The sequence below is a fragment of the Rana temporaria genome, chromosome 8 (assembly GCF_905171775.1).
Source record: "Rana temporaria chromosome 8, aRanTem1.1, whole genome shotgun sequence".
NCBI classification, from domain to species: Eukaryota; Metazoa; Chordata; class Amphibia; order Anura; family Ranidae; genus Rana; species Rana temporaria.
The window spans coordinates 89,312,385-89,335,562 of record NC_053496.1 but is presented as its reverse complement, the minus strand read 5'-3'; the positions used below and the strand labels follow the sequence as shown (position 1 = coordinate 89,335,562).

The following is a 23,178-nucleotide window of genomic DNA, read 5'->3' as shown; positions in this document are numbered from 1 at the left end:
TTTTGGCCCATTATCATGATGGACAGCCTCACTATATAGTATTGAGAAGGACAAGGGCTAGACTTGCAACCCGTTAACCAAGAAAAAAAATGAATGTTGTGTTACCCAAGTACTGGTAGTGCTTCCTAACCCGAGAGCTGACTTGCAGGCATGTAGAATTGCCCAGAATGTGATAGCACAGGGTTAGTTCTTTGATTCATGCCTGGACATGACACACCAGAGGAGAAGCATATATCTTAGCTGAGCCTTTTCCATAAAGTAACTGAATGCTGACAATGGCCTTTTTACCCCAAGGGAGTGCTGTCTATGAACATTGGACCCATCTACGCAATGTAACCAAGAGTGCTTAACTAATGGAAGTACCTATGATGTGGTTGTTGCTATCTGCTTTCTCTACACTTTTGTAAATGACCGTGATGTTTGTTTTATACCCTCTTTCTCAAGAAGCATCTCCATGGTGAATTATCCCTTTTTTAAAGAGCCAGCTAACCTAAAGTCTAGGTTTTGAACATCAAAAGAATTTCAGGAGATATCTAATGAAAATATAAAAACACAATTTAGGCCACGTATGAACTCTATTTAAAAATACTGTTCGTATACTACCTGATTAAATAAACTTTTTATTTAACCCCTATGGTCCTTCCTGCTTTGCATAAAATCAGACGAATAGTGGACAGCCAACTTGGGTATATGGCTTTGAATAATGTCAAGTGTGTTTTCAGGCACATTAGACCAGTTGGGGAGTTCTTACAGATTGGCAGAGTACAAAAAGGAATTCTGGAGTGTGGTGATGCCTAATAATTTTTCACTAAGCAGGCTGGTGGTGGTAAGGTGGCGAAAGAAGCGACAAACCTTCGGTGATGAAATGCCACCCCCTGGATAGATAGAGATAGATCTATATTGTTTTCATTTGGCTGTACAGAAAAGCTAAGGCAGACTGAAATACCTGAAGTTCCTTTAAAAAAAAAATGGGAACTATCTCTATGTCTGTAAATGGTATTAATTTTGGTGTAGGGAAAGCCATCCCGCATTTTATATGTAGGGATATATAAAGCCATATGGATTACATATTTTATATAAAAAAAATATTTAAACTAGATCCATGCAGCTCCCAAAAACAAGTACACATGTCCAAATCCTGTAAAACCAGACTAGGCTCAATTCACAAAGATCACACATCAGGTAAAAGGGCACAGGACTGGAAAATTGTTACTCTAGCAAGAAGTCCCTTATTATACATAGTACCTCCTTTGTTTTGCTAAGTAACCAGGTTTTATACTTCAGATTCCTGGACCCTGATTTGGTTCATAACAAGCTAAATTCTCAAACAAAATAGGATCCTTTAAAAGAGCAAAGTAAGATTTGAAAATTGCCCACATGGGTCAAATGGGGATCCTTATCCTTGTGCTAAAGATTTGTACATTTTGAGCTGATTATCCACAACCTTGCTAAAATTACTTGACTCGGGGCACTGGTTTTGCCACGTTTCCGTTGCATTTTACACAGGACATGTGGCTCAAAAACTGCTTCAAACGCAACTCGGGTGGGTTTTTGATGTGCGTTTGTAATTTGTTTCAATGAGGAGGTTTTGGTGCGTAGGTATGTGTGTTTTTTTTTTTTTTTTTTTGTTTGTTTTGTTTTTAGCTCCAAACCTGCAGCAAGCAGGATTTTGCTAAACGCAGCGGACCCGCAAAGGGTTGGTGTAAAGAGTTCCATAGGATTACATGGTCACACGTGTTTCTTCTGAAATAATGGAAGGGACCATGGAGTGAGAATTTCTATTCCATCAGAAACAACGCCCAATGTGTTTTTAAATGTATCATCCGATTCTGACCTCATGTACTGTTTAAAGGAAAATCATTGTCTAACCAACAATCATGCATATCTCCTATATTCTCTTGAAACAATAAATCTGATCATTTGTGTTTTTTGTTTGTGTCTTCTTTGTGTTTTTTTTTTTTTTTTTTTTTCCCGGCATATTGTCAAATATCCTCGACTGTGTTTTTTTTTTTTTTTTTTTTTCTTTTCTGTTCAAAATATTTTTCTTATTCGTAGTATATATAAATTGCTTTACAATGTTGTAAAAGTATTTTATATTTCCATGTTTTGAGGCAAAATACTCCTTAAATAAAATCTTATAAACCTAATGCTGCGTTTTCAGTGTATTTGTTTTTACAGCTGCAAATTCTGGCAATGGATTCAAAGCTTAATGGCCATATAGTTCCCTAAAGATCCAGTAGCAACAATAATGGTGACCCAAAACTCCTGCTTTTGAGGTTACACACGCGCTGAACGGGGTGTGTGTATATGTGTGTGTGATAGGATGGATATATATATATATATATATATATATATATATATATATATATCCCCTATCTATATTTCGTCACTTTTATTCCTATTACAAGGAATGTAAACATCCCTTGTAATAGAAAAAAAAGCATGACAGAACCTCCTAAATATGAGATCTGGGGTCAAAAAGACTCCAGATCCCATTTAAACTAAAGTGCAATAACAAAAAAAAAAAGAAATGTAATTTGAAGGGGAAAAAAATATCTGTTGCTTAAAGAGCTGTGGGCGAAAGTGAAGTTTTGACGTGACTTCCGCCATGCAATAGTAAGACGGTGGGGGCCATCTAACCCCCCCCCCCCCCCGCCTCATCTCCAGGGGCCCTCTCCGCCGCCGATGAAAGTGATCTTGCGGCAAATCCGCCGCAGAGACTACGTTTTATATTGAAGTGGTCCGTCTGCTGAAGAAGAGGATACTGGGGTTATGGTAGCTAAATGCTACCATAATGATATCCATCTTCAAAGAGCTGCCGTATAATGACGGTGGGCAGCCTGGAAGTGGTTAATAACCAGAGCACGTTTTGCAATTTGGCACTGCACTGCTTTAACTGTTAATTGCACGGTCATGAAATGCTGTACACAAGCAAAATTCACGCCTTTTTTTTTTTTTTTTTTTTTCACAAATCGAGCTTTCTTTTCGTGGTATTTGATCACCTCCTGGGATTTTTGCGATCTAAACGAAAAAAGAACATAAATTTTAGTCATACATTTAAGCCAAAATGTATTCGGCCACATGTCTTGGGTAAAAGGGGGGAAACAAAAAATTTAAGTGTATATTGGTTTGCACAGAAGTTATAACTTCTACAAACTGGGATACATTTTCTCGAGTTTACGCAGCTTTTAGTTTGACTGCCTATTTAATTTCTTAGGGTGTTAAAATGGCAGAGCAGTACAAACCCCCCCTCCCCCAAATTACCCTTTTCCCCTTTTTGGAAAGTAGACACCCCAAGGAATTTGAGGCCTGTTGAACCCATTGAATATTTTATTAAATTGTTTATTTGTTTTTGGAAAAACAATGACACCCAAGATACATTCTGCTCCTCGAGTACGAGGATACCACATGTGTGTGAGACCTTACTGAGAGATTTCTAAGGGTGTCAATTTTTTATTTCACTCCTTGCTACCTATCGGTTTCGGAAACCATGAAATGCCCCTGCCCCCCCAATGACCCCTTGTTTGTAAAGTAAAGTATTTGAGAGGCATGTTAAGTATTTTGCAGATCTCGCTTTTTGTCAACGTTTTGAAGATTGAAAAAAAAAATATTTTTCCAAAGCAAATGAGAGCTGCAAAATACACCTGCTCCATACCCCCCCGCCCCCTTTTTTTCTTTTCTTTTTTTTAACTGTGGTCGTGAAATCGCCTCCTACAGCCATTGGAGTCACAGATTTGCGTATCTTGAGAGCAACCCCTGTTGCTGTCAAATCTGTGCTGCAGCTGAATGGCATACCTGCAACGAAAACGAAGGTTAATAAATCACAGTAACAGTATTTTAAAACCGTAGGACATACCTGCAAGGCAAACAGAGGCAATACAGAATACAGCAAAACAGAGCAGATATAAAAAAAAAGCCAAACATTTTTGTTTTATTTAACACTTTTTTTATTTTAACTTTGACTGTTCCAGCTTAGGGTCTCTCAAAATGCGATGGCCATCTAACATCTTTCCAGATCCTGTGTGAATATGTGCCGTGCTGTCCACTAGTGTGTGGTAGTGACGGAAACTGTCCCTGATGCAGAGACCAGGTTCGCCAGGACAATCTGTGCTTGCTATAGACACGGCATTTTTTTTTGGGGTGCTCATTGGGTAGGGGTACCAGGAAAGGCATTCGGAAAATGCCTCTCATGCAGCCGGCTTACTGCATCTGGGTTGTGAATTTGGACCACAACACCTGCTGGATACAGAAAGGCTGCCAGGACCTATTCCTGGACTGTTTGTTGAACCAGTCGCCATAGGAATTTGGACTGCCGTAAATGGAAGATAGAATGAAAATGTTCCGTTTGTCCTTCCATCTCACTGTAAGTAACTCATTGGACATTTACAAGTCGTTTCGGGAAGCCTAGATGATTAGATTGCACAGTGCCATGTGCGCCAATTCCTTATTGATAGAGGTGTCTAAAAAGTGGCATGCTTGAATAAAAACTGTCCACCTATAAATGTTACTCCCTTCCAAATAAGGGTAACAAGTCTCAAAAAATCTTACTGCTGCTCCCTATGTAGTCGGGGTAGATGGGGGGGGGGGGGGTCGGCTCCAATATGATATCTTTACCCTTGTAAACCAAAAATCTCCATGTATAGCCTGTTGCCCTGTCACAGAGCTTATGCATCTTGACCCCATATCTGGCACGCTTGACATTTTGCCAATAAAGTTATAGGTAAATAGTGTGACTCGCAGGTAAAAAAAAAAAAAACCTGGTTGTCAGAACTATTTTGTTCTGCTACAAACAAATTAACTGCTAGCACTTGCAGGGATCAGGCCTGACTGCTAAACGCTGGGGTTTTGTGTACTGGAAATGACTGTGATCATCTGATACTGCACTTGGATGGGCTGGGCGGATATATGAAGGGGTACCCCAAACCTATCTGGGCCTACCACTAACTGCCCTAACACCGATTAGCGTCACCAATACAGGGATCAATAACAAATATGAACACTGCAGTTGGTGACTTTGTGACAGTGTTATCTGGGGCGGGGCGATCAGAGGGTGAAATATGTGCCTATGTGTACGAGTGGTAGTGTAGTGATTGGTATACGCACGGTGAGATGCTTCTCTCGTGACTTTGCAAAGCTGGGCCTTGTTGGAGTATATGTATGTGGGGCGGTTCGGAACTGGTTAAAAAAAATACAAATATAGAGTTCTTGAACTCGCTGTAGCCAAGTCCATTGAAGGAAAGATGAAGTCGTTCCTGTTTGGTTTATACTGTCCCCTACAGGAGGATTGGACAATTTAAGCATAATTCAGCGCTGCAAAGTGTATAGGAACCCTGAATAGGTATCCAGAAGTGAGTGCCCGATATATAATATTAGTGAAATAAATGAATGAACATTTTATACTTTATCTCCAAAATCAGGTGGTTCATTATGTCCAAAGCCCCTGTTGAAGTACACTCGTACGAAACATGTGTCAGGTACATAGCCTGCTCAGGTCTATACACCACGCTTACTTTTTATCAATTTTGTGATCGACCTTGTCTAAACATCTGATGCAATGTTTGTACAATTTTTATACTTTTTTTTTATTTAAATACATTTTAAAATCTAGGATTCATCTGCACGATGTGGAGGCCTTTTTTCTTTTGCTATTATACATGCTGCTCTTTGGAGATAAAATGAACCACCTTACCAGGGAACTTATTATCATGGCCCAAATCTGTGTCATCACTGGCCCTTTGGATGCAAATGTAGACATACACCAATTCTTCTACAGGAGTTCCAGCTGGAGTGTGTGCCCGTGTAGATCGTTTCTGCCTGTTTGACCCACCGCCGCTGGCGTGTGCTCCACAACTTGGAGTATAAGTATTCACCCCCCTTCCCTGGTGTTGGATGCACATCCCCGGGTGCTGTGTATAAATAATTCCCTGCACATTCCAGCTCCAACATTGCATATTTTTGGATTTCCAATGCCCTGTGATCAAATCTATGAGATTGAATATGTTACATTGAATTATTTCAGGGACTGATGAATGGTTACTTTGGTTATCTTGCTGCACAGTAAGTTGGATGTGCAAACCATTCCATGTGCATCCATGATTTTGTGCTTTTCACATGATTATTTTTATATATACTTATGCACGTAGTATTTTCAGTGCGCACATTGGTGTAAAATGTTTATTCATTTATTTCACTAATTAATGTTGAATATTAAAGGGGTTTTCCACCCATTTTTTAAGTTGATTAAAAGTCAGCAGCTACAAAAAGTGTAGCTGCTGGCTTTTAATAAACAGACACTTACCTGCTCCACGGCTCCAGCGACGTGCCGGCCGGGGCTCCGTTCCTCGCCCCCCCCCCCCTCGCCTGACGGCGTCTTCATTTCTAGTGTGGGCACCCGGCAGTGACAGCTTTCGGCTTCACGGCCGGTCACCCACTGCGCATGCACGAGCGGCGCGGCGCCGTCCGATTAGACAGGCGCTCGCCTACAGGGAGGGGCTGTGAAAAGGCGATTAAGCTAATCGCCTTTCCCCACTCCCCCGCCAAAAAAATTACATGCCAAATGTGGCATGTAAGGGGGCGAGGAGTGGGTTAAGAGGAAGTTCCATTTTTAGGTGGAACTCCTCTTTAAGCACTTCCTATGCATTTTGTAGCACTGCATTTTTTTCTGTTTCTTACTTTTTATAAAATTAGTCTTATTGTTGATGCTAGCAGCTTTTCTATATATTAGTAGCGCAACTTTATTTCCACTTTTTTTATTTAAAGCGGGAGTTCACCCATTTGTAAAAAAAAAAATTTTCTCCCCTTAGCTTCCTGCTCGTTCGGTCTAGGGGAATCGGCTATTTTTATTAAAATATGAGCAGTACTTACCCGTTTTCGAGCTGCATCTTCTTCCGTCGCTTCCGGGTATGGGTCTTCGGGAGCGGGCGTTCCTTCTTGAGTGACAGCCTTCCGAGAGGCTTCCGACGGTCGCATCCATCGCGTCACTCGTAGCCGAAAGAAGCCGAACGTCGGTGCGGCTCTATACTGCGCACCGACGTTCGGCTTCTTTCGGAAAATCGTGACGCGATGGATGCGACCGTCGGAAGCCTCTCGGAAGACTGTCAATCAAGAAGGAACGCCCATTCCCGAAGCCCATACCCGGAAGCGACGGAGAGGATGCATCTCGTAAACGGGTAAGTACTGCACATATTTTTAAAATAAATAGCCGATTCCCCTAGAGAAAACGAGCAGGAATCTAAGGGGGAAAAGTGCCCTCTAAGGGTGAACCCCCGCTTTAAGCATAATTACAGAGGGGTGGGACCTATGTCCCTCAACAAACTCGAAGAAATGGATACAGTGAGCACAGAATTAACCATACAGGTTTTGATGAGAAGGATTTGCAGGGGTGTCAAACTGGTGGCCCTCAAGCTGTTGTGGAACTACAAGTCCCATCATGCCTCTGCCTGTGGGAGTCATGCTTGTAACTGTCAGCCCTGCAATGCCTCATGGGACTTGTAGTACTTCAAACAGCTGGAGGGCTGCCAGTTTTGACACCTGTGAATTAAAGGAATCAAAAAGTCATCAGAATCGGTATGTAGCCTTAAAGGAGTTGTAAAGGAAACATTTTTTTTTTTGCTCAAATGACTGTTTACAGTGTATAGAGACATAATAGTTAACTGATTCCTTTTAAAAAGGATTAAAAATAGATAAAAATCAATCATATAATGTACCTGTAGTTTCAGTTTCGTTTGTGCGTGTTATCCTGCCTCTGTGCTGTATAGAGCCATAGAGAAGTGATGGTTTGAAAAACGAAACTAGAAGCTCCCATTACTGTGGTCCTCAGGAACCAGACAACCCGGAAGTGTCCAGAACAGAGCAGAATTACAGCAACATCAGAGCAAAAACAAACAATGAGGACATGAAACCAGGACTGCAGTAAGGTAAAGGAAGCTATTTAGCTAAAAAAAAAATTCCTTCAGTGACCCTTTAAGGCCCCTTTCACACTGGGGCGGGAGGTGCGGTGGCGGTAAAGCGCTGCTATTTTACGCAGCGCTTTACCGCTAATTTTGCGGCACTATTCGGCCGCTAGCGGGACAGTTTTAACCCCCCGCTAGCGGCCGAAAAAGGGTTAAAAACCCACCGCAAAGCGCCTCTGCAGAAAGTGTCTAAGCCTTCATGGAGCAGTATGTCTTATTTCATTGTGTGAGGCTGGATTCACACTTGTGCAGTGCGAATTCCAGCTCTGTTATCTCTGCAAAGAGAGCTGTTCAGCAGATCATCTCCATTTTAGCTGCGAATTTGAGACCTGGGAGAGGTCAGGGGGGTAAGTGTATTGAGGAGAAGTAGAGAAATCCTGATGAGAACTGAACACATCTGCGAATCAGATTCGGCACCTTAGAAGAGAATGGGCCTGAATTTGCACCTGAGCCGCACCGCAATGCCTAGAAAACACACACGTTTTTTGGGCAATGCGCAGTGCGAATGCATATAATAATTAATTAAGAAAAGGGAATAACACACAACCACCTCCAACAGAACACAGTGCAATAAATAAACCAATAAACAGTGACCCAAAGATACTAAGACAATATGTACAGTGATGGGAGATACCGTAATCGTAAACAGGCCAGGCCAAGGTCATACACAGGGAGATCAGAAGATAGACGAGGACAGGGGATGAGCAGGAACAGGGAGATGACGGATGAATGTGCTGCAAAGCAGGGATCCAGGTAACAAGGGGACAGGGATCCGAGGCAATGGGGAAGCAGGAAGGGCAAGTACAGGATGGGTTAGGAACAGGGATCAGGTCGGATTGGATCAGGAAGATGCAGGCTCAAGGTCAGGGAGAGAGATACCAAGGCGAGGTGTGCTTGCACTCGCCGGGTATAAATAGGGATCGGTAATTGGCTTCACGTTACACCTGAGTGCAGAAAGAGGCGTCCGCTCCATACTGCCAGGATCCATCCGCTGGTGGAGACCAGTACTGCGTCCCAAAGATGATATAACACCAGCAGGGGGAAGTTCTCCTGACAGTTCCAAACTGCCAGGAGACACCTGCTGGTGAACCACAGTACTGCGAGCCAAATAATAATAAATATTACCAGCGGATGGAACCTTTACTGACACAGCCAGTTCATGCACCCGCCTCACAGAGGTGATGGCTACAAGAGATTCCACCTTATTGATGAGTGTAGGGAAAGGAAAATCTCTCAAGGATTCTTTAAATTCATTAAAGCAAAGAGGATCACTAGAAAGCCTTTCATCTCGAATTTGTGAACCAGGTGAGGACGAAGATAAAGAGGAGGAACTGCTAAGATCATGGTGTCCAGATTTCAAGGAGTCGTCAGAATATCCACTGCTACTGCTAGAGTTCACCTTCAGAAGAACTACTTCATCATGTAGATGAGTCAGACATTAGGGGGTTCACATTCTACGTTAACCTGGGCTGCCCTACTTTTTGTTTTTCTTGTTTGCCAGTGTCCAATTCTCCTGTGGATGGCAGTATAACCCAAAGGTGAATGGCTTCCTGTGTCTGTATGGACGCGAGAAAAAGAAAAGTATAAATACTATGAAACAAAAAATAAATAAAAGTATAAATACTTTTATTTTTTCCAGAGGTCTTATGGCTGTTCCAGTGACCTCATGGGTTCTGAGAAAAAAAATCTTCCTGATCCCCCAGGAGGAAAACGGATATTACCTGGATCATGTAACGTTGATGTTATTACGTATAAATGTTCATATACAGTTGCATTTTGTAAATTTAGGAATGCATCCAACTTTTGTTCATGGGGTCAGATAGACTTGAATTACTAACCAAGAAGAACATACAAATGGCTGCTGTCCCCACCTATAACTGGACCTTGCAGCAAGGAGTACATGGAAGGACAACGCATGTCAAACATTACCAAATGAAATTCCCAGCTCAACTTATCGACTAAACCCTACCGACTAAACTCCTGTTTTTAACGAATACAGTTAGGATAATTCATTGCTGCAGGCTGGTCTGTAAGTTGAGCTGGGAATATTCTTTAATGTTAATGTTTGACTAACCCGGAAGAGGTTGGTTGAAAAGCACTGTTCTAATCTGAATTCTTGTTCCAGGTCAGTAATGTAGACAGGGCCGTTTGAAGGAATTTGGGGGCCCCAAGCAAAAAAAATTTCAAGGCTGGGGGGGGAGGTTGCATCTGCCAAAAACGACATTACTACATTTGTTTGTGTGTATATATAGAAATCTATCCCCTCCCCCAGTGATTATAGGATACTCTTATACTTTGTAGATCCATTTACCAGAGTGTGGTCAGTGTCTCCTCTGTGTGTTATGATGAGGGGTGGGTGAGGGTGATGGGTGGATGGGATCTTCTCATTACTATTATTCTTGCCTATATTGCCATTGCACACGTTCCTGGAAACAAGACTCATCAGTAGTGGGTGCTTCGTCACATGCCTGACGAAGGGGTCCTGCGTAGCTCTGAAATGTTGCACTAGTCCTTGTGATGTGATATTTTTGCAATAAAAGCTTTTGGACAATATCTAAGGATCCTTGGTGTGTAAATCAGTTTACTGCAGCAGATCACACAGCAATTGCAATTGGTTGCCAGAGGCTACAGCCTATCATTACTGCTCACTGAATGATTGCTAGAGGTTACAACACATAATTTCTGCTTGCTATTTGGTTGCTAGAGATTACAGAACTTCATTACTGCTCACTGATTGGTTGCTACAGATTACTGCACATCATTACCACTCACTGAGCAAAGGAGCAAGCCCAAAGATTTGAGCAAGTAAAGAGGCACATTACTACACATACTACAGGAGACGGTCAGAGAGTGCAGACATATTGCAGGAGACAATCAGAGAGTGTAGACATACTACAGGAGACGGTCAGAGAGTGCCTACATACTGCAGGAGACAGTCAGGGACTGCCTATTCTACTGCAGGGGATGGTCAGAGAGTGTGAACATACTGCAGGGGATGGTCAGAGAGTGTGAACATACTGCGGGGGGTGGTCAGAGAGTGCCAACATACCGCGAGGGATGGGCAGAGGCTACAGACATACTGCAGGGGATGATCAGAGAGTGTAGACATACTACAGGGAACATACTGCAGGGAACGGTTAGAAACTATATACTAAACAGAAATGAAAAATAATTAAAAAATAAGTACCTGTTCCTCAGCGATCATGGGAATATGTATAATACTAAAAGCTGCTACTATAAAAAATATGTAATGGATCAAAGATATGTGTAAATAATGATAGAAATAATTATTTAAACATTAATAGCGCTAATAGAAGGAGGTTTAAAATAAGTGCACAGTCTGTGAGAACTCTGCAATGACAGAGTGTAGAGTAAAAGGAAAGTTCACTTCAAGAACGAGAAAACATAAAATCTTGTGAATGGATGCTCCTAAACAATCTTCCTTCACACAATGCTTGTCTGGAAATCCCCAAAGGAAACTCACTTACCAGATGTAAGCAGATTCAGCTCTCCGCTCCTACTACAGCCGCTCCCACCTGAGCATACAGGCTGCATGGAGAAAGGTCAGAGTGTCAGTGGAGCTCCTGGCCCTGCCCCCCGACCTCTGTATTCCCCAGCCAGCAGAGAGGGGACGGGGCCAGGAGCTCCACTGACACTCTGATCTCACTCCATGCAGCCTGTATGCTCAGGAGGGTAGTAAGAGCAGAGAGCTGTGTTGGACCCCTGTGAAGCTACCGACCCCACCCCCTCTGCTGGCTGAGGAATAAAGCACTGTTTCCCATGTCTCTTGTTCGCTCTGCGGGGCTATCATCGGGGCCCCAATTTGCGGGCAGCACGGGCTCAAGGGACAGCTGCTTTGCGCCCTACAACAAAGACTGGGCCCAGGGCAGCTTCCCCTTTGCCCCGTGTTAAAGACGGCTCTACACCGCATCCTCCTTGTTAACTGGTGACATCATTGTCCGTGGCTAGAAGGTTGTAGTGGTGCATAACGATTACCTGTTGCTTTGTGTAACTAAAAAGCAGACTTAATCCATGCGCTGGCTTGTATACATACCTCCCAACTTTTTGGGATGGGAATGAGGGACACCTACCGGCAAAAGTAGGCAGGCATAGGACACACCCCCTTGCCACGCCCCCTTAAAGGAGAATTGTACAAAAAAAGATTGGTTACCCACTTAAGGACCGGACCAATATGCTGCTAAATGACTCAAGGGGTTTTTACAATTCGGCACTGCGTCGCTTTAATAGACAATCTTTTTTTGGTAAAAAAAAATCGCAATAAGCGTTTATCGATTGGTTTGCGCACAATTTATAGCGTTTACAAAATAGGGGATAGTTTTATTATTATAATTTTTTTTACTACTAATGGCGGCGATCAGCGATTTTTTTCGTGACTGCGACATTATGGCGGACACTTCGGACAATTTTGACACATTTTTGGGACCACTGTCATTTTCACAGCAAAAAAATGCATTTAAATTGCATTGTTTATTGTGAAAATGACAGTTGCAGTTTGGGAGTTAACCACAGGGGGCGCTGTAGGAGTTAGGGTTCACCTAGTGTGTGTTTACAACTGTAGGGGGGTGTGGCTGTAGGACTGACGTCATCGATCGAGTCTCCCTATAAAAGGGATCACTCGATCGATGCAGCCGCCACAGTGAAGCACGGGGAGCGATCGCAACGGAGCGGCTATAAACGAATTGCCGCGCCGTCGTCCTGGATCGCTCCCCGCGGGAATCCGACCACCGCATGTAGCGGGGGTGGGGGTCCTAACCCCCGACCCACGTCTAGGCAGGGACGTACAGGTACGCCCATGTGCCTGTACGTGCCATTCTGCCGACGTATATCTACATGCGGCGGTCGGGAAGTGGTTAAACCCACAAGTGCTTTTTTTTTTTACCAATGATATTCCTTTATATTGGCTTTTGGAATTTACAAATGCATACATTTAGAAATCAGATGAAAGGTTTAGAGCTGGAAAACACTTTTTTGATAGAGAAAAGGTGCATTTTATATACAAATATAAAGATCAGACCAAAATGAGGGACAAATGAGGAGGAATGAGGAACAGAGGGACATTGTTTCAAATCAGGGACAGGCCCTCAAAATCAGGGACAGTTGGGAGCTATGATGTATATATTTTTGGGCAATATTTTGGCATTTTGCCAAGGCACCTCTGAAGAAACCTGAAGGCACCCTGGTTGAAAGAGGCCGATGTAGACTGTTGTCAACCATTAAATCCAGTGGAACAGCCTACAGCCGGTGTTTTCAGCAAAATTAAAAGGCAAACACTGTACACCCTCTTCTCCCAGTCCCTGCTGTACTTACCTCTGTGGGTGTTGCTCCTGCAGGCGGTGCAGTGGTCCAGGGATTTAACTCTTTCTGCAGACAGAGTGATTCTGATTGTTCGGCGCTGGCACAGAGCATCACTCTAATCCATCCCAGACCCAGAAGCATTGCAGAAAGAAAGGGGAAGAGTGTGGATTTTAATATCCGCTGCGTGGTCCCTGAGAGCTCATCACTAGGGTTGCCACTTGTTCGGGATTCACCCGGCCAATTCGGGTTTTGAATAATGTGTCCAAGTTTCAGATCACCTGAAACCCGGACACATTATTCAGACTATGGCTCCCCAGCAGGGTTGCTGGCTGCAGAGTGTGACTGTTACACTCTCTTTCACACTGCGCATAGCCAGCACTAACAGTCTCCCCCTACACACACAAACACACACTTACAGACAGGAGAGGAGAGAGGTCTCGATCTGCTCCTCTCCCTCCCCCCCCTCAGAAAAGGAAAGTGGGGGTGGGAAATTTGAAGCCCAGCAGCCACAGATATATCTGGATGAGACGTGCCGAGGTGTGAGCAAGCTCACCATCCACCCTGTCTGTGACTGAAGTCTCCTCTCCATCCCCTTCTCTCTCCTGCCTCTAAGTGAGTACACTAAGGTAAATCAGGGTCCTCAGAGCACCCCTTACATCATAGTTCCCCTTTACACCAGAGGCCACAGTGTTCCCCTTTACATCAGAGTCCTCTCGTACCATCAGATTTCTCAGTGTTCCCCTTTAAATCAGGGTTCCCAGAGCATCCTTTATGTCAGGGTCCCCGGAGTTCTCCCTTACATCAGAGTCTGCAGAGTCCCCTCTTACAGTGTTAGAGAACTCTGCGAGTTCAGATGTAAAAGGGTGACTGTTGGATCAGATGTAAAAGGGGAACTCTGTGGATTCAGATATGAAAGGGGAACTCTGTGGATTCAGATGTAAAAAGGGGAACTCTGTGTACTTTGATGTAAAAAGGGAACTCTGTGTACTTTGATGTAAAAAGGGAACTCTGTGTACTCTGATGTAAAAAGGGAACTCTGTGTACTCTGATGTAAAAGGGGAACTCTGTGCATTCAGATGTAAAAGGGGAACTCTGTGGATTCAGATATAAAAGGGGGACTCTGTGTATTCTGATGTAAAAGGGGAACTATGTGGACTCTGATGTAAGGGAGAACCCTGGGGATCCTGACATAAGGGGTGATCTGGGAATCCTGATTTAAGGGGGAACACTAAAAACTCTTGATGTAAAGGGGAACTTTTGTGATTCACTTCATGATTAGAAACATTGAATCAAAATATATATGTATGTGTGTGTGTGTGTGTGTGTGTATTTATAGTTTATACTATAAAAAAAATTGCTGTGCACTGCTAAAGTGTTCGGGTTTAACTTGAAGAAGAGGTGGCAACCCTACTGGTCACCCACAGAGGTAAGTACTGGGGAGGCCATGGGGGTGAATGCTAATTGACTTTTTCCTTTTTCTGAAATGGTGAACTTCCCTTTCCATTATAACAATGAATGGAAGCAGCTTGCACAATACTGTGAATGGAGATGGGCTATCAGGGATCATTTCGGGAATCCTTTTGTTTTGTAATCAAACACATTGTGATGTTATATAAACTAAATCAGTTAGTTAATGTACCAATAAAAATTATATGTTTATGGACATGTTAATGTGTGGCGTACAGAAGTACTACTGTTAATGCGTCTGTGGACCATGAATGATACACCGAACTGTCAATGTCATTCAGGCATACCTTTAGTCGCCTAAATGTGGGGCTTCTCAGATGGGCCTTCAGCGTGACGCCATCAAGAAGCGACTGTGTCTGTCATGCTGCTTCTGCCGGGGACGTGCGGGCAGTGATGGCGGGGAGTGTGTTCGGTGCTGAGCAGTTCGTATGATCGCCGTTGTTGTGTGTCCCCCGTCATGTTCATGCAAAGACTTCCCCTCCTGGCCCGGAGCTGCCTGAAACCGGCGACCCGGAGCCCTCACCTGCGGGAGGTGGTGTGCAGCTCGGTGGCCGGGCGTTCCAAGATCTGGTCAGCCTGCAGGACTGTATCTGATGGGAACGGCAAACCTCTGGACACGTCTCTGTTCATCCCTGTGAATATCCGGCCGACAGACATTCCAGAATCAGACATTGGGGCAGAACTTACCCAGCCACTAAATAAATGTAAGGGGAGCAATATATCACGAAGACATTAGGGAGAGCTGGGGGGCCCTCGCTGTCCTATATTCTGCTGACATTGGGGAGAGCTGGGGGGGCCTCGCTGTCCTGTATTCTGCTGACATTGGGGAGAGCTGGGGGGCCCCTCGCTGTCCTGTATTCTGCTGACATTGGGGAGAGCTGGGGGGGCCTCGCTGTCCTGTATTCTGCTGACATTGGGGAGAGCTGGGGGGGCCTCGCTGTCCTGTATTCTGCTGACATTGGGGAGAGCTGGGGGGCCCTCGCTGTCCTGTATTCTGCTGACATTGGGGAGAGCTGGGGGGCCCTCGCTGTCCTGTATTCTGCTGACATTGGGGAGAGCTGGGGGGCCCTCGCTGTCCTGTATTCTGCTGACATTGGGGAGAGCTGGGGGGCCCTTTGCTGTCCTGTATTCTGCTGACATTGGGGAGAGCTGGGGGGCCCCTCGCTGTCCTGTATTGGGCAGAGCTGGGGGGCCCCTCGCTGTCCTGTAATTCTGCTGACATTGGGGAGAGCTGGGGGGGCCCCTCGCTGTCCTGTATTGGGCAGAGCTGGGGGGGCCCCTCGCTGTCCTGTAATTCTGCTGAAATTGGGGAGAGCTGGGGGGGGCCCCTCGCTGTCCTGTATTGGGCAGAGCTGGGGGGCCCCTCGCTGTCCTGTATTCTGCTGACATTGGGCAGAGCTGGGGGGCCCCTCGCTGTCCTGTATTCTATCAGGGACATTGGGGAGAGCTGGGGGGCCCTCGCTGTCCTGTATTCTGCTGACATTGGGGAGAGCTGGGGGGGCCTCGCTGTCCTGTATTCTGCTGACATTGGGGAGAGCTGGGGGGGCCTCGCTGTCCTGTATTCTGCTGACATTGGGGAGAGCTGGGGGGCCCTCGCTGTCCTGTATTCTGCTGACATTGGGGAGAGCTGGGGGGCCCTCGCTGTCCTGTATTCTGCTGACATTGGGGAGAGCTGGGGGGCCCTCGCTGTCCTGTATTCTGCTGACATTGGGGAGAGCTGGGGGGCCCTTTGCTGTCCTGTATTCTGCTGACATTGGGGAGAGCTGGGGGGCCCCTCGCTGTCCTGTATTGGGCAGAGCTGGGGGGCCCCTCGCTGTCCTGTAATTCTGCTGACATTGGGGAGAGCTGGGGGGGCCCCTCGCTGTCCTGTATTGGGCAGAGCTGGGGGGGCCCCTCGCTGTCCTGTAATTCTGCTGAAATTGGGGAGAGCTGGGGGGGCCCCTCGCTGTCCTGTATTGGGCAGAGCTGGGGGGCCCCTCGCTGTCCTGTATTCTGCTGACATTGGGCAGAGCTGGGGGGCCCCTCGCTGTCCTGTATTCTATCAGGGACATTGGGGAGAGCTGGGGGGCCCTCGCTGTCCTGTATTCTGCTGACATTGGGGAGAGCTGGGGGGCCCTCGCTGTCCTGTATTCTATCAGGGACATTGGGGAGAGCTGGGGGGCCCTCGCTGTCCTGTATTCTATCAGGGACATTGGGCAGAGCTGGGGGGCCCCTCGCTGTCCTGTATTCTATCAGGGACATTGGGGAGAGCTGGGGGGCCCTCGCTGTCCTGTATTCTGCTGACATTGGGGAGAGCTGGGGGGCCCTCGCTGTCCTGTATTCTATCAGGGACATTGGGGAGAGCTGGGGGCCCCTCGCTGTCCTGTATTCTATCAGGGACATTGGGGAGAGCTGGGGGGCCCTCGCTGTCCTGTATTCTATCAGGGACATTGGGGAGAGCTGGGGGCCCCTCGCTGTCCTGTATTCTATCAGGGACATTGGGGAGAGCTGGGGGCCCCTCGCTGTCCTGTATTCTGCTGACATTGGGGAGAGCTGGGGGGCCCTCGCTGTCCTGTATTCTGCTGACATTGGGGAGAGCTGGGGGGCCCCTCGCTGTCCTGTATTCTGCTGACATTGGGGAGAGCTGGGGGGCCCCTCGCTGTCCTGTATTGTGATGACATTGGGGAGAGCTGGGGGGCCCCTCGCTGTCCTGTATTCTGCTGACATTGGGGAGAGCTGGGGGGCCCCTCGCTGTCCTGTATTGTGATGACATTGGGGAGAGCTGGGGGGCCCCTCGCTGTCCTGTATTCTGCTGACATTGGGGAGAGCTGGGGGGCCCCTCGCTGTCCTGTATTGTGATGACATTGGGGAGAGCTGGGGGGCCCTCGCTGTCCTGTATTGTGCTGACATTGGGGAGAGCTGGGGGGCCCCTCGCTGTCCTGTATTCTGCTGACATTGGGGAGAGCTGGGGGGCCCCTCGCTGTCCTGTATTCTGCTGACATTGGGGAGAGCTGGGGGGCCCCTCGCTGTCCTGTATTCTGCTGACATTGGGGAGAGCTGGGGGGCCCCTCGCTGTCCTGTATTCTGCTGACATTGGGGAGAGCTGGGGGGCCCCTCGCTGTCCTGTATTCTGCTGACATTGGGGAGAGCTGGGGGGCCCCTCGCTGTCCTGTATTCTGCTGACATTGGGGAGAGCTGGGGGGCCCCTCGCTTTCCTGTATTCTGCTGACATTGGGGAGAGCTGGGGGGCCCCTCGCTGTCCTGTATTCTGCTATCAGGGACATTGGGGAGAGCTGGGGGCACTCGCAATTTTCGGCTGCTAGCATTGCGGTTTTAACCCCCGCTAGTGGCCGAAAAAAGGGTCAAGCCCGCAAAAACGCAGCTTTGCATCACTTTTAGGGCGTTTTGGAGGCGCTGCCCCACTAATTTCAATGGGCAGGGGCGCTATAGGAGCGGTATATTCACCGCTCCTACAGCGCCTTAAAGATGCGGCTGGCAGGACTTACTTTTTTTACTGTCCTGCCAGCGCAACTCTCCAATGTGAAAGCCCTCAGGCTTTCACACTGGATATAAAGGAGCGGCTCTTTCAGGGCGCTTTGCAGGCGCTATTTATTAGCGCAATAGCACCTGCAAAGCGCCTCAGTGTAAAAAGCAGCCTTCGTTTCCCTGTAGAGAGGTGCAATACTTCTAAATCCTGGGGCACTTTGTAACCTTTTTCAAAGCTGTCCTTCTCCCATGACCTCCTGCTCTCTAGCTCCCTCATCACCTCCTTCAATGCGTAACTTCAGGATTTCTCCACGGTCTTCCCAATCCTCTAATCCAGGGGTGGCAAACTCAAATTCATCGAGGGCCGCATCAGCAGTGTGGTTGCCCTCAAAGGGCCGGTTGTATATGAGTCGCACTACATACAGAATGCAGAGTTCAGGATTAGGCTACGTACACAGTGCAGGAATTCAGGGGTCTGCACAGACCCCCATTACATCAGGGTCCCCACAGACCCCCATTACATCAGAGTCCCCACAGACCCCCATTACATCAGAGTCCCCACAGACCCCCATTACATCAGAGTCCCCACAGACCCCCATGTAATGCTGTGGACTCGGATGTAAGAGGGGCTCTGCCCACCAAAGCCCCCCTCTTGCACCAGAGTCCACAGAGCACCCCTTAAATTCATTTAATATATACACTGGGAGGTGGGAGAGGGTGAGCTTACTCACCCCAGGATGGAGGGTCAGGGGCGGGCTTGCCTGCATCTTCCTTCACATTTTCCTGGGGATGTGTGAGCGGGGAAGACACAGAGGGGTGTGGGCGTGCCACACAGTGTAGAGAGGCCGGAAAGAGGAGGAGCAGTGTCCGAGCTGAACTGTCAGCGTGGATTCTGAGGCTGAGCTGTGTGTGAGAGAGACACACAGCTCAGCCAATCGGCCGCGCCGGAGCTCGGAGATGACACAGGCGCGGCCGCATAGCGGTAGGTGAGCGGCGGCCGCGACCTGTGCTAACCCTGTCCAGGCCGCGGGCGCCACTTACCTCCCGCTGTGCGGCCTGAGCGGGCGGCACTGGCACAAGCGGTGGAGGCTGGCGGGCCACATCACAAGGCTTGGCGGGCCAGATTCGGCCCACGGGCCTTGTGGTTGCCACCCCTGCTCTAATCCTTTTTATGCTAATCTTTTCAGTTATCCTTGCTACATGAAAATGTATCTCTTCAGGGAAGACTATATTGCCTCTACCTAAAAACAAAACTTTTACTTTTCCTTTAGCTCATCCTTCACAGGATTCATTTAGTATCACTTGTCCCTTTTTAAATAGTAATCTTTCACAAGCAGGGTCCACCTAACCCTTCTGTGTTGAATTGTATTGTAACTGCACTCATGCCGTATACATCCTGTATAATAATTTTTGAGCAAATAATTTAGTTAATCATCTGCTCCACATATTTTCCCTGCTTACTCACCCATCACTTTCATAGGTGACCTCACTGGCCAATAGTAAGGCAATGGGTGGTGCTGGTCAAAAAGTAGCATACCAGAGTGCTCAGAAATTGGGGGCGCTTGGTATGCTAAGAAAGGAAACTAAAGTTGACTTCTAGAGGAGCCTACTGTACCATAAAAGCGCCATTTTTACCATGGCAAAAATCTCACTTCTGGTTCCTCTTGGCAAATCTCACTCCTGCTATAGGCAAAGCTTTTTCTTTAGTTTTGGATAGACTGGAGAGAAATTGGAACCCCTTTCAGTTTTTAATGCTGTCTGGGGCCCCCATTGGAAAGATCCACCCTCTCTGTTCGTCCTGTTTACCATTGAAAGTAAAAGAAAATCCTACGTTTTGGGTTGTCCCCCCAAAAAGTAATAGAGGGTAAATCTTACGATGGGGACACTAGTAATGGGGGTCCGCAAGGCATTCCCTTAAAGTGATTGTAAAGGCTTAAGGTTTTTTTTTTTTTTTTTTTAATGCATTCTAAAAAAACATTCTGTGTGCCCCAAGCCTAACTAAAATTTACCTGAGCCCTATCTCAATCCAGGAGCCTCGGGACTCTCCCTTCTCATTGGCCGAGACAACAGCAGTAGCCGTTGGCTCCCGCTACTGTCAATCACAGCCCATAAGGTGAGAGCAGGGGTGGAGCAGAGGTAAGCTCCATGTGTGAATGGACTCATGGAGCAGCCTGCTCGGGTGCCCCTATAGCAAGCTGCTTGATATGGGGGCAGGAGGGAGGGGCCAGGATCACAGGCGTGGGACCTGAGAAGAGGAATGGTAAGGTAAGGCAAGTATAACCTGTTTGTTATTAAAAAAAAAAAAAACACAAACCTTTCATATCACTTTGGTTTGCAGGGCTTTCCTTTCACTTCCTGTTTGGTTATGGTACAGGAAGTGAAGGGGAATCTCCCCAATGGAGCACAGATGGCAAACAAATAAATCAACAGGGGTTATAAAACTCCCTTACTCTATCCAAATTGGGGATTTTTTTTTCCTGTAGTTCTACTTCAATACTTTTTTTTTTTTTTTTTTCTTTGTGTCTTGTTATGTAATATCATTGGGTGTATGTGTGTTTAATTGTGCTGTACACTATTGACTGATGTATGTGTATGATTCGAGATCTTATTTGTGACAACTAATCTGGAGATGCTCCTATAGTAAGTCTAGTGTTCTCCATCAATATACATGATTATTTGCATTTTTTTTTTTTGTTTTTTATATGGGCAGTTTGAAAGCCTTGCATAAACATTTTTCAAGTATAATTGCTAAACATCTTGTTCTGATGCTTTATTAGCTATATTGTGAGCCCAAAATCATTTGAGACGACTTCATGGGAAAACATCCATAACTACGACTTGTTGCAGGCCATATGGAGGCATATTGCATATACAGGAAATATGGATACTTCTCTAATAACACTACTTTTGACCTTCTTTTGCTCTAGCTGAAGTTTTGAAGGTTCTAAACAAATTTTACAGAAGAAAAGAAATACAAAAGCTGGGAGCAGAAAATGGGCTTGATGGTAAGAACTGATGACACAGAGTTTCTTTGCAGGTATGTTGTATCTGTAGTGAAGCCAGGATGTTACAGGGGGTGAGATGCTTTGAAACCCCAAAACATATATCGTGTGGCACTGCCACAACAACAAAAAATTTGAAAAAAGGTGTGCTACAGTACACCTTCCCCTCTAAAATGTAATTGCTAGTAATCATTGTGTGGCAAATATATACTTACACAATATATAAACTATATGAATAACAAAGAAAGTGCTATGGATCATATATGTATATGCTTTTACTACTCAACTATAAACATAATTATAGTGCTACAAAACGCTTTCCTCTCTATAGTCCATACTTACTAACTATGTTAAACAATTTGTGTACTAGTCCAAGAAATCCAAAGAAAGGAACTCTTTGTGCTGAAAATGTTTTACCAGGACTATAATACCCCTTCCACAGCAGTTAGGATATATATGCAGTTCTTGTTAGCTAATTTTTGAATGGTGAACTTAAAGCAGAGTTCCACCCAAAAACGGATCTTCTGATTTTCGGAACCCCCACTGGTGTCACATTTGGCACCTTTCAGGGGGGGAGGGGAGTGCAGATACCTGTCTGACAGGTATTTGCACCCACTTCTGGGCATAGACTCCTGTGGGAGTCACGCCACTAAACCTTGCTTTAACCACTTGCCTACTGGGCACTTTCACAAACACAATTTTTATCATTAAAAATAAAAAAAATCTGCTTTCTTTTGCTGCTGTTTTTTTTATTTATTTTTTATTTTTGTTAAAGACCGAAATGTGTTTTTTTCTTAGTGTCTGTTATAAAAATCTGTAAACACATTTTTGCTCCTTCCCTGATGGGCACTGATGCGGCTGCACTGATGGGCGGCAGTGACGGGCATCACTGATGAGCACCAATTGGCAGCACGTGTGTGCACTGTTGGGGTTGCATTGATCATCAGTGTCCTGATGATCAGTGTAGATGTCCCCTGTAGAATTGCCAGTTATCGGCTCTCCTCATGCCCTATCAAAAACTGTTTACACTGCTCTATTGCTTTGTGCAAATCCACTGCAACAGAGCAGGTAATTATAACTTGTTTGTTGCTTTTTTTTATGACCAAGTCTCATTTTGCATTGGGGATATATAGGATAAGCATATCTGTACACACAGGAAATATCATGTTTGGTTTATTTACTGTTAATTGGTGGCTCTGATAGTAAATGTTGATCTCACAGTATTATGTTGTCATGTGTTTACAGCCCGCCTGTTTCATCAAGCGTTTATAGGCTTCAGAAGATTTATTATGGAAAATGACCCCTTGCATGTGGATCTACATATCGTTCTAAATGACATTTGTTGTGGAGTCGGTATGTATTGATGATGATGATATTATTATTTTATTTTTTTATCAATAGGTATGTGCTGATTTATACAAAGGCTTGATGTTTGCTTTAGATTTTTTGGTAAAATGTACTAGCATAACTTAATTTGCATCAACAAATAAATGCTGATTAGGATTTTTCACTTTTTTCTTGCATTCCCTATTATTGCTGTTTTGTAAAGAACCCCTCTTTGCACTTTCACTGCAACTGCAGAAGGGATTTAGGAAACCTTAATTTGACACATTTATCTTTTATAAGAGTTGCACTCCGAAGTACACACCTATCTCTAAGAGGGAGATCACAACATCAATACGCCATATAAGCTTATCCAACTTGTGGTTACCCGACACTATATTCACTCACTATACATCTGTGGGATCATCAGGATCCAGATCTGCTTTTTGCTACACAGTCAACACAGGACTGGATTTAATCATCTACACACCACAGGCCACCCCTTCATACATCACATTCAACAAATAAATGCTGCTTCCTTTTGTTTTAAAGGAAATTTTAAGTATGAAGTATTTCAATTTTTGGTATAAAGTCATACAGCTGTAGGTAACTCAAAGGAAAACGGGTCACCATTGTACGTTCACTTATGGTAG

General features: G+C 45.5%; 1 protein-coding gene across 2 annotated transcripts in view; it reads left to right on the top strand.

The window, feature by feature from the left end:
- The first annotated feature begins 15,064 nt into the window (after positions 1-15,064).
- Positions 15,065-23,178, top strand: part of SUPV3L1 (Suv3 like RNA helicase) — a 28,908-nt gene continuing 20,794 nt past the window's right edge. The window contains exons 1-3 of one of the 2 annotated variants that reach the window (XM_040362187.1): positions 15,065-15,439; positions 21,128-21,205; positions 22,448-22,555. In XM_040362187.1, coding sequence (XP_040218121.1) covers positions 15,193-15,439; positions 21,128-21,205; positions 22,448-22,555 — 433 coding nt within the window. In that variant the 5' untranslated portion in view covers positions 15,065-15,192. Of the gene's footprint in view, positions 15,440-21,127; positions 21,238-22,447; positions 22,556-23,178 lie in introns of those variants that run through there. The other variant, XM_040362188.1, reaches the window with a different exon arrangement.